This window comes from Pempheris klunzingeri, chromosome 12, assembly GCF_042242105.1.
Source record: "Pempheris klunzingeri isolate RE-2024b chromosome 12, fPemKlu1.hap1, whole genome shotgun sequence".
Lineage (NCBI taxonomy): Eukaryota > Metazoa > Chordata > Actinopteri > Acropomatiformes > Pempheridae > Pempheris > Pempheris klunzingeri.
In genome coordinates this window covers 26,317,942-26,330,146 of record NC_092023.1, presented here as the reverse complement: position 1 = coordinate 26,330,146, position 12,205 = coordinate 26,317,942, and the positions used below count along the sequence as shown (strand labels likewise).

Genomic DNA, 12,205 nt, shown 5'->3' with positions numbered 1-12,205 from the left:
GTGTGTGTGTGTGTGCAAAGGCCGTGTACGAGCCTGTGGGATCTCAGGGGAAATGCCCACAAAGGCTCTCATTTTAGGCAGTAAGCTAATTAAAGCGGTGGAGCAGATGGTGCAGACTTGGTCCGGACATAATGAGACGGTGAGTGGCGAGACGAACCGGACATGGCAGGACAGCTGTGAGGGGTTTGCGAGGTGACCAGAATTCAGGCATCTCCCAGGAGTGAGGCTTTGCTCCAGCGAGGAAAAACTGGAAACTTTTTTGAGCAGCTTTTAAAGAAGCAACTGGATCGGGATGTGTTTACTTCAACTCCAAACATGCCTTGCAGAACAACTTTTACTGGAAGTGAATAATGCAATGCCAACAGGGTGTTTTTATCTTCCCCCCCCGTCCTCAATCATTCGATCTTGGCAGGTGGTTTTTGGTAAACACCAAATCTTGAACACCTGTTGCCAGAGGCTTTTCCTATCTGCCAACTCTCACCAACCAACCGACATACTGTGTGCCACTGTCAGGCAAATAAAAAAAAAGATGGCAACTGTGAAATAAACAAGTGGGTGTCTTTCCTGGATGGAAGTTAAGCGGCACTTAGCAACAACAACATAAAAAAGCTCAATAGAGCAGAAATTCTTAGAGGTGCAGGAATAGTGTGGATAGCTCACCTCAGAAGAGATGTTCCACGCTCCCATTCTGCCTCGTGCGAGGAAAAGGTCGAGACCAGTGGAAGCCGCCGTTCCCAGGCGTGAAGGGGTGAAGTTTGAGGATGTCAGACTGTACCTGGTGGAGAGGAAAATGGGCCGCAGCAGGAGAAGCTTTCTGACCCACCTGGCCAGGTCCAAGGGCTTTATTGTGGACGACGTCCTCAGGTTGGAAAAAGCTTGCTGTTGTGTTGTTCACTCACCGAGCACGGTTCGGTGCCTGAAAGCTTTTCTGAGTGTGAAGCTCCAGAGAACATGCTAATGTGGAGCTTAGAGGGATGCAGAGTGTTCTCTGGGTTTCTGTGCTTTTTTCTTTGGTACCTGCCGGAATGGTTTGACCTTGCGGTCGGCTTTCGAGGCCTTTATATTGTAACTGCAGTGAAATGGAGGGTCAAGCCTGTTTGAGCATGGTGGCACTGTCTAATAGCCAGGCCAAAAATGTCTGTGTGCAGAATTCTGAATTTGAATTTGAGGCTTTCAGGATGTTAAACTGTTCTTCTTCTGAAAAAAAACGAAGAAGGTCAGGACATTATTGGAAACAACAGTTCATATGTGAGAATTTGTACTGTTTTCTTGAAAAAAAGTCACTTTTTGGAAAAAGTTAAGTTAGATAATTAGAGATCCACAATTGTCTCATGCATACTTAATTAAGAAGAGTGAGGGCATCCATCCTGTCTCTCTGTCACCTTAGATGACCCCCCCCCCTTCTTGAAGCCATAACTCACAGCTCTTACATTAATACATTTAGGGTGGGGAAGAAATTGGCTAACCCACCTACATCTTGTTGGCAGAGACAAAACTAAAAACATTGGAGGAAAGGTAACAGCGCAAACACAAACTTTTTTAATGAGTCTGGCTAAAGTTTGTTGTTAAGTCACACTTAAGGGAGATGTTTTGTGAGCTTGTTTGTCGCAATGATGAATCATCTATTGTGAGGTAATTATGGAAACAGCAGGCCTTCTTCATTTTTTCCTGTCTCTAATTGAAAGTATCTTTTAAATCCCAAACTGTGAACACAGCAGAAGCCCCCTGCTTGACACCCACAATGCTTTGGAGTCAGGTTCCTTTGAGGTTAGTGATACCGTTGATGCAGTCTCTCATATTTAAAAGTGTGTTTGCAACTGGGCGGCTCAAACTCAGGCTTTCAGCTGCCTGGTGAGGAAGTGTGTGTGTGTGTGTGTGTGTGTCTCCCAGCTTCTATCTTCGCAAGAATCAATTTGACTTTCACACTTTCACAGTAAGGGCAGTGTCTTTTTTTTTTTTTTTTCCAAATTCATCTTCCCTTAAGGTTAATAATGGTTGAAGTTAGCATGTGCTTTATTTGAGTGAAGGGCCCTCACAGGTGTAGTACAACTGTGTGTGTGTGTGTGTGTGTGTGTGTGTGTGTGTGTGTGAGTGCTTAAATGTGCGTCTAAGTGTGCATGCCAGCCGTGCGCCAGCTTGGTCATGGCAGCATTCCCAGAAACACAGCTTGAGCGCTCCTACGGTTACACTTGGCTTGATATAATTGTTTGAAACCAACGACAGGAAGTAGAGCGTGCCTTCCTCAAACTGACATTAATTCTGCAAGCCGACAAAACTGATATCAGCTGCAGTTTGATTGCAACACCTCCCCTATCTGGTGTTCCACAAGTTATAGGCACACTGCCTTGAGCATATGGTCAGATACACAGTGTGCACTCCTCTGTGCATGCAGGAATTCTTCCTCTCTCTCTCTCTCTCTCACACACACACACACACACACACACACACACACACACACACACACCATTCTCTTCTTGTCCTAATTTCAAGTCTGATGCACATGACCATGGATCCACATATTGACATGTTTGCCCTGGCTGATTCATGAGCTGCAATAAATTCTCTTTCACAAATGGCCACGGTGAAGTTGGTCTAAGTTGGATATCTGACTGATATTCCTTTGGATCCAGCGGCGTCTTCTGACTCACTTTCCCCGAGTGCTGGCAGCAGGAGGACGGTTAGGGACCATCCATAAGCTACTGTTTCAATGACACAATACGCTTACTTGCCCACAGTAGTGGAAATTCTGATTAAATAATTACACTAGTTTGGTCTCATGCAGCTCAGGCGCTTTGATTGCTGATGTGTAATTCATTTATTTTACATTCACATTTTAATAGTAAATTGCATTTTTTTTCAATAGTTTCCAGTGACTGGAAATTATAAAAATTATTACAAAAATAACATACAACACGTCTTCTATCTTATAACAATATTTTCATAGAAAATATCGATTTTGGGGGTGGGGTGGGGTGGAGGTTAAGACAATGGGTCCTTGATTTCTCACAGTGACACCAAAAGCAGGCTAGTGTAGAGCTAGTTAGTAAGCATGAGCTAATAATGATAATACATAATGAGTAATCGCTCACGTTAGAGTGACACTGTTGAATCCATTCCTTACACTTTCACTCTTCTATTTTCGGTCTTGGAAAAGGGAAAGAAAAATCAGCATCCACAGTCTTTACATACAGAGTGCCACTCTCACCTCAGTCCCACACACACCACGCCAACATGTGGAGGAGTCCAAAGCTTGACAGGCCTGCCCTGCCAAGTTATTGATGATTGGCTACTCCCTGCTCATGGGAAAGGGTTTAGCAAACATCCACTTCCCCCATGCTGTTTATCTGTGATGTGACATCTTGGTTCATTGGGCATGGAAGCAGCTCTTCCTAAGTGGGTTTAATAATAATTTAATGTCACTTGATTGAGATATTTATTAATTATGATTCATTTACTACTTACTTAATGATCATATGTATTTCAGTGAAGATGTCTCGTGGGAGCAGCTGTAAAAGGCAAACTGATGAAACCTGTGCACCGTGTAAAAATCTGTCATGGACATACTGCGACTTTGATCTGAATGTTGGTCGGCTGGATGGAATAGGACGGTCGCTGCCGACATGAACAGGGGCAGAGAGACGACTCGAGAGAGTTCTCCATATCAAAGCCCATTGACTTTAGCCCGTCCTTGTGTCTGGGCTCAGTCCCACTGATCCAGGGAGGTACAATCTGCTGCTGGCCTTGTATTCTCGCTCATTTGCATGTCAGCCTGCCGTTTCACATTTAGTGCGACTACGCATAAGATAAGGATCCAAACTCAGGGGCTGGATTATATCTAGGTAAACACAACACGAGGAAAGGCTTTTTTTCTTTGATCTCCAATCTGGTTCCAACATGGCAACTCAACCTCTTGTGATTGTGGGAGGAAATTAACTCAAGAACCAAATCTCCATTATTGTGGTTAGACAACTGTTTGTGGCAAGTGAATTTAAGCTTCTGGAGATACTGGCTATGTCCCGGTGCCTGAGAGGCTCTTTGTCCGTGGCTTTGTGCCGGGAAGGATTTCTTTTGGACTTCTGGTGGCTGGACCGGTATGCTGAGCAGATAGAGGATTAGTTTCGCCAGTGATTTGGCCAATTAGGCCTCAGCCTGAGCTCTGCCGGGACATCTCTTAAAGAGTCTTTCCACTGATTTACCCACGCCAGGAGATCGGGAAGAGGAGGAGCGTGCTGAGAGTAATTATGCACGGCTGGGCGCCCTGATTGGGTATGGTAGTTAGACTCTGTGACAGGAAGGAGAGAGGAAGAGGCCGTGATAAAGAGTCTGTTGAGAAAGTCTCGGCGGAGCAGTAGGAGATACTGGTTGAATGAGTTCAGCTATCAAACAGTGGCGGGAGGCACTGAGGGTCTGTGCTGATTGTTGTTCACCCAGTGTTGATCCCCAAACAGCACAAGTGAGAGCATGATGCTGAGATCTGAGCTGCATTTCAAATGCTTCACTTGAACCTCTGCACTCTCTAAAGGCTGCAGGGTCCAAGACAGGAAAGTTCTTTTTGTTAAATCAAGCAGAGAAGGAAATCTTTCAATCAAAAATTCAAGGTATCCTGGGAATCCTGCTAATGCATAAACATGGTATCAAGGTGAGAAATTTGATTACTTAAAGGCCCCAGACACATATTTTTCAAATAGCCTCTTACTCGGAGTGATTTGGTTGTACATTAGCACACATTTTTGTCTGTGTTTGGAATGGACAGGCCTCAGACTCATCCAACATCCAGTGAACACCATTTTAATCAAAGTCAGATGGCAGTTCAGGGGCACTGTCAGTCAAATTGACCGTTTTATCCAATGTGGTTGGGAGGAGAGATATATCATTGACTAACGCTGGCACTTCTATGCTAATGTTACATTAGCTTATGAGGGTATACTGAATGGATCCACATGCCTCTTTTGATTCTATTCTATGACACTGAACAAAGACCTGCCCTGCTTCACTGGACCAGCGTTGCTCCTTAAAGTGAAACTGATTTTCAACCTTGTTTATATCATTACACTGTGGGTAGTAGTAATGAGCTATGTTTAACTTTAGAGTTTTGCTCGTCACCCGGCTTGTGGCGGACAAACTGACATACACTAAAGTTATTACTGTTGCTGTGTTGGTAAGTCACTTATTCAACAGTAGTTTGTTACTAGTACTAGTTAGGGCAGACGATAAGGAAAGTTAAACATCATGTGATGCTACCCACACTTGATGACACAAAAACTGGTTAAAATGGGCAAAAGTGGAGTGTCAAAGTGTAGGGGTCACTTTTCCACCATGATCTGTAACGTAAGGCTTCAGCTTCTATCTTTAGCTTTCTAACCTGCTGAGTCAGTTTGACATCCTGGACACATCCTTCAGATGCATATTTTTACATTAACTATTTAAAACATGACTAAATGAATGTGAAAGGGGTGATGAACTCACAGATCAGCAGTTCCCCTCTGCTCCACAGAGCTTTTCAGCGTCTTTCAGCTGGCCAGCTACTTTACTGTTTTCGGTAACAGCACAGAGTTGCAAAGTTGCAGTGAAGACACTCACTGTCACTACATTATCACTACTTGCTCAGCACCAAACAGCAGACAGAAAAAGCGAGCGACTAGTGTTAATAGCGAACAACTGTTTGCTCATTTACATACTTCAGCTGACTAATATTATCATTTTCATTGCTCACCACCATCCCAACTGAAACCAAAAACTGAACTATGAACCTGCTGACAGCTTTTCCCTTCTCCGTCCACAGCGATGAGGTCACTCATGTGGTGTCGGAGGACAGCCAGGCTTCATCCCTGTGGAAGTGGCTCCAGGAGTGCGTCCCGAAGAATCTACCCAACATGCGTGTGTTGGACATCAGCTGGTTCACCGACAGCATGAGAGAGGGGAGACCCGTTGCTGTGGAGACCAGACACCTCATTCAGGTTTGTGTGAGTCACAAACAGAAATATCGAGGCAGATGTAGAGTGAGTGCAAGATGGTGCCACGATCCAAACGGGAAACTTTTCATTGAGGAGGTTGCCATAAGATAAGTGAAATAGGCACGCACTTGCAGTATTTGTGGAAACACAATAATTGAATACTCTTTCATGCGGGAAATGCATATTGTGAAGGTCTCCTTCCTCTTCTTCTTCCTCTCCTTGCAAATCTATAATGTCAGCCCCCTGACAGGGAGCTCTGAAAAAGGGGACATATCTAACTCCCCTCTGCCTGTGCTCACATTACCACACTTCACCTCGCTGATAGCAACAGAAACATCCCCCATATTGCGTGGGAGTGTCAAATAAATCCATCAGCTGGACGCCAGCGCTCAGAGCGGACCACTAACTGAAACACACATATTTCTCCATGTGGATGGCACTGTGAGGCAGCATATGGATCCAAAATAAAGAAATATGCCGTCTCCTGTTCCTCCCACGGTGGGAAACACTCAACTCCTAAAGTCACATTTGCAGAGCTCCATCTATGCTTCCTCCTAACAGCCTGTGACGGCGTTAACAGTCACAATGGCATTCGCCTCGCTCGCGCCTTCGATGGGTAATACCAAAAAAGAAAAGCTTTCTCCTCGTTCTAGCCTTGTTTCCACATGGCCACGTGAGTGTGGCACATCAGTGGCATGCTTCTAGTCGGCTGCATCATTAAGTGACAAGGCTAATGATGCCATGCTGACATTTATTGACCCATCTCCCCAGGTAACCACAAGCCCACTTCTCCTCTTGTTTTGTGATGCAATTCCTCTCAGAAGAGGACGGGGTAACGCGCGGTGGCATTTATGTGCACTGCGCTTCCAGTTAGATTGTTTTTATGAGTCATAAATCCATTTAAGGAGCTACCATGTAGGGATAAAATATTCCCCAAACAGGCTACTTCATGGGCACATTTGCCTGCGGCTCTTCTTGATAGTCTGGAAATGCAATGTGTTTTATATCATAAATATTCTAAGGCAAGCCACAGAGGAATTTTAAGTATTAAATCCATTGAAATGTAATATTTGCATTTATAATGTAACACACACTTCCTGGCTTGCAGGGAGGCTGTTTAGCCTGTTTCAGCAGAGAGGTGGTAAAATGTAAGCGTATGCTACTTGAAAGGGACCAAAATGGAATCGATTGCCAGGAATCCAGTGTTTACATCTGGTTTGTGAACATGTTGTCTGCCTCGCCTCTTTTGTCAGGAGACAGGTGGGCTGTGGGTCTGAGGAGGATGTCTGTGGGTTAGTGTGTGGGTGCAGGGGAAAGAAACCTCGGCGACCTTTGTGGCGCTCAGTGGCCTAAGAGAATTTCATTAACCCACCTGAGCGCACTCCTCCTCCTGCATGACAGTCAATATCACAGAGGCAGGAACAGGCCTGGAGTGTCTCTCTGGTATTTAGGAGGGCGTTAGAGTGGGCGAGGTCCTCCAACGCTTACCGAACCTCTTCATCTCAGCAGATGGTATGTAGAGAGACGAAGCTGCGGCATGTAGACTGCGCACATTAGCTTAGTTACATCTAAGCTGTACAGCAAAGGTGGCGAGGACACTGGAGAGAAGGCCAGGAGGGGATACGCTGCCTCTAAGATCAGTCTGAGAGCTTTGACTTCCACAGAGCTATAGGCCTGTATAATAACCGAGCCCAGATGGGGAAAACCAACCTCTGCATGCTGATGCACAGACATTTGTCTCCACGGACCCACGATTCCATATTGGATTAAACTGCAGCTGAGGTGGAAAAGTGATGGAGAACCCCCTGTTGTATTTGATAGGAGTGCAGTTAGGCAGATTCTAAGGCAGTTTTACTTTTGATTGGCAGAAAAATTGTGCCGTGAAATATATTCAAAGTTATTCAATTTTTTTTTTTGAGAACAGGAAAGGCTCCTGGCAGAGAATAAATGATGAACATTTTTTGAATCCCTTACTGATTGATTCAGCCCAGCAGTGTGAGAGGTACTAGCTCTTTTCATTATCTTTTTGAGACGCCCCTGTTCCCTCTGCAGCATCGGTCCTCGTCAACACTGTGTGGTGACAATCTCTCCATCTTCCTCTTTCTCCTCTTCCTCCCCTCCCTGTATCAGTCTCCCACTCAATCCATGGGTAATTTTATGGACACAATGTTCCCTTTTGTGATGTCTAATTGTCTGCAAGAATATTAATATTACATTGGTAATCCTTTTGACACATATATTACAAATGGGGGAACCATTTCTTCATAGAATGAAAAGGCAATTTACAGGAGGCAAATTGGATGATGGCAAGCAGATTTGTAATGCCACGGGTTAGGTAGCGTAATGGATTTGGATGCCACCAGACTGTGAGATGAGTGTCATTAGCCTGTTGCCCCGGAGACACAGAGTCATAAAAATAACTTCTCCAAGGCAAATGGCTACATTTTTATGTAATTCAATTTGAACTCCTGGCTCTGTGCTAGTCACGAATAGCCTTACACACATATACACATTTTGCCTGTCAACAATATGTAAGAGCTTGGAAAACGAGGTGATATATGACCGTGTATGTATGTGTGTGTTCACGAGTCTCTGGTTATTTTTGTCCACAGGACACACTGCCAGAGGTTCCTACACCCACTTCTGTGTCCACTGTCTCTCAATATGCCTGCCAGAGACGGACAACCACAGAAAACAACAACAAGATCTTAACAGTAAGAAACTGCTATCTGACTTCACACTGAACACAACCAGAGGCTGTCGCTCTGACTTTGCAATGTAAAAAAAAAATCCCCCTAATCTGTTCTGCTCTAATTGGATGTTGGCTTGCTTCACTCACCAGCGCTCTGACACAACTCTCCCTAAAATACATTAACCTGCAAATGAGTAGCATCTGCAGCTGCTGCACGTTGGAGGTGCAACAGCTGACATGCCCACGATCCCTGGCACGGGGGCTGGCATGGACACACCCTGAGGCGCCGTGCGCTATGCCAAGGTGGGCGACGGATGTGACACTCTTCACAAGCAATGATGGATCTGTCCCTCCGCCATCTGGTGGGGTGGGGCGGGTGACTCAGGTTCCCAGACAGAATGGGGAAGTGGTTTTTCGGCTGATTGGCTTAGGTGTTGATGAACGTGGAGGAAAAGGGAAATGATGTTACGGTGAGATAATGGCTGCAGGTGCAGTTTGAAAGACTGTAAGGAAATAAGAGCAAAGCAGTTTCTGCACCACATGCAGTCAATGTATTAAGCAAACACACACTAACCAACTGTGCAGAGGAGTGTTGTGAGCAGTGTTGAGAATATTAGTTGATCAACATATATTACATTTTTGATAACTGGCAAAAATCTCAAACTGTCATTTCTAGCTTCATAAATGTGAAGTTTTGCTCTTTTCTTTATCATTATTAATGGAATATTTTAGGTTTTGGACTGTTGGGGGGGAAAAAAAGGCAATTTGAAGACGTTGCTGTGGGCTCTGAGAAATTATGGTGGACATTTTTTACTGTTTTCTGACATCTTATAAAAAACATTAATTACTTGTAAGTTTAAAAGCACTGCTGTGACCCAAAGGAACATTTGCAATCTTGATAAAACAGGAAATGAAGAATATATGCAAAGACACATTGTGCATTGTGCACACTGTGCTTCCTATGATCCTTCTCAGAAGCCCTGTCTTGATGCCATATTTGGCACAGCATATGAAATCGGAGGTCTTAAATGTGCAATATCACTGTGAAATGACTAGCAGACGTACTGTATGTGTGTGTTTGTGTGAGAGTGTGGAGACCCGCTGATGAGTTTCTGTAAGACCTATTAAGCACAGCTTACTGAGGGCCTTTGAGGCATCTGTTTCATAATGATTTTTTACCTCCCAGCGACGGTAAACGTACATAATAGATGCACACACGTGTACCGAAATTCACCCACATGTGCTTGCCTGCATATTTTGTCCACATCGACAGACACGTACAAACGTGCACACCCACACACGGGTTTCACCTGGGGAGGGCTGCTGTTCAATTTCTTATCCCCTGTTTCTTTCCACAGCATTAACTCCATAATTAGCAACCCCACTCAATTTCCCTATCCCCATGATTAACTCATTATCCCCACGTAAAGCCGCATCAAAGAAGACTGTCTGATTAAAGACAAAGGTTGTTCTAGATGTGGTCCTCAGAAAGCCACAGGTAAAGCACTCTACCGACTCCGATTAAATGCAATTACTTGAAATAAGTCAGATACAAATAAAAGATCGTGTTGCCTTGCCCTTTGACGGTAAAGTCTGTCTTTAGAAATAATCAACAGCAAACCAACAGACGCAGCATATGATCTACTGTATTGCAGCAATGCTAATGACGGGTAAGCTATTGATCCACAATGGTGAAGCTATCCTTGATCCGTCCTGCAAGGCACAGTAATGATGTGAACACATGTGTGAGAGTGTTTGCGTCTGTCTTTATATTTGCATCGATGCATGTGGGTATGTGGATTTCTGCGCATGTCTTTGTGTTCGTGCACAGTACATCCTCGAATGTCTTTGTGATGTGTGATAACTGATAATTATCTCCCCCATTTCAGTAAAGCAAATGATTTCTGACAGGAAGAAAACACTGTAGAAAATGTGCAGATATGCCACACTTATACTGGGAATGTATGGTCAGTGTCGTTACTGTCAAGTGATGCACAGTGTTGGAAAGTAGCCAGATAAGAATTACTGCTGCCACCTCATTAACAATAACAATAACGTGTGACTGAAAAGTTCATTCTCACTCTCTCGGAAATCAGGTGTTAATTGCTGATGAGCGTGAAAGACACTAAACTATAAAAATGTAACGACTTTTGGAACAAATAGGATGTTTTTGTGCAGCATAGATTCACAACACTATTAAATACACTCCCTTAGGTGGACAAAATTACACCCATTCAATTATTTGTTCAGCTGTCATGTGGCTACATTATCCTCTGATTCCTTGTAAGTTGCTCATCTGGCTCAAGCTTACAGTATAGTATAGTTGAGTATAAACAACATTTATTGTCGTGCTGTGTGTAATGACTAGCCAGTGCCCACTGTCACCTAGCAACCACAACCGTAAGTGTTTGTCATCAAGTGACATCCTGAGGTTTTCTTTATTATTTATTCATTATTATTTCTTCGGCTATCAACAAAATAAAGAAGTTGTCTGCCATTTCGAGCATTTGAACTTTAAATCTGGACTCTGCTGCGGACATTTCTGCACAATAATTTGATATTTATGTAACTTCGATAAGCTTTGCACAACTTTACAGCATATCACATGCATACCAACACATGAAACAGAACATAACCTGGATTTAGACAAAGATTCCTGTAACTTTACAGCTTGTACCACTTGACTTTGGTGAGCCCCCTACTGGTAGATCTTATGTCACTAATGCAACACTTCCTCAACGGAGGACCTTAAACTGTCCAGGAGAACCATTTATGAGAAAGATAATTGTTTTTTTTTCCCATGGTAAGAGATGTAGTCATCTGGGGAAACAGCAGGCCAGTCAGTCAAATTGGAACGTCTCGGCTTAATTAAAAGAAACTCTGTTGACTTGTGTTGCAGTGGCTAATATGTGTTACCAACAAAAACAAGAAGAAAAGTGTGTTTTGCTTACAATACAATGCATTAAGTATTTCCAGAACTAATGGCTCTTTCACATTCAGCACATGCTAACAAAACAAAGTTGACTGACAGACTAGCATTAAACTGAAGAGCAGCCTTTTTCAGCATTAGGTGGAGCAGTTCATTTAATTTGTTTATGCAGAGATGTTAAAAATATATATATATATATAATATTGTTGTCATTTTAACTAATATTTCTGTTTTAAGTTGCCTCAGACGAACACTATACATTTGATGTATTAGTGGGTGTGTTAGGTATAGACAAGGTGCAGTCCAAGGAAGGAAAAAAAGGAAACCATAGTCACTATCATTTTTCCCATAGATCACCATTCTAAAAGTGACTTTTGTAGAATACGGATAGTAGAGCCCAGGAATACGTCTCGTTTTGCCAGAAAGGTCAGTGAAAGAAGCCCTCAGGGAGAGATTTGACTCACAAAAGCTAGTGGAACAGTGTCTGGACAGGCTGGAAGTGATGTCCTGACCTAGTCGATGTAAAACTTTTAAAGGAACACATTTGCAACATTTTGGGACAATACACTTATTCGCGTTCTCCTTCGAGAACTGGATAACAAGACCGATCCCACTATCATGTCTGCGAGT

The 12,205-nt window shown here is 43.5% G+C and overlaps 1 protein-coding gene across 1 annotated transcript in view; it reads left to right on the top strand.

The window, feature by feature from the left end:
- The first annotated feature begins 670 nt into the window (after nucleotides 1-670).
- Nucleotides 671-12,205, top strand: part of dntt (deoxynucleotidyltransferase, terminal) — a 69,358-nt gene continuing 57,823 nt past the window's right edge. The window contains exons 1-3 of the mRNA XM_070841298.1: nucleotides 671-864; nucleotides 5,783-5,957; nucleotides 8,567-8,668. Coding sequence (XP_070697399.1) covers nucleotides 671-864; nucleotides 5,783-5,957; nucleotides 8,567-8,668 — 471 coding nt within the window. The remainder of the gene's footprint in view (nucleotides 865-5,782; nucleotides 5,958-8,566; nucleotides 8,669-12,205) is intronic.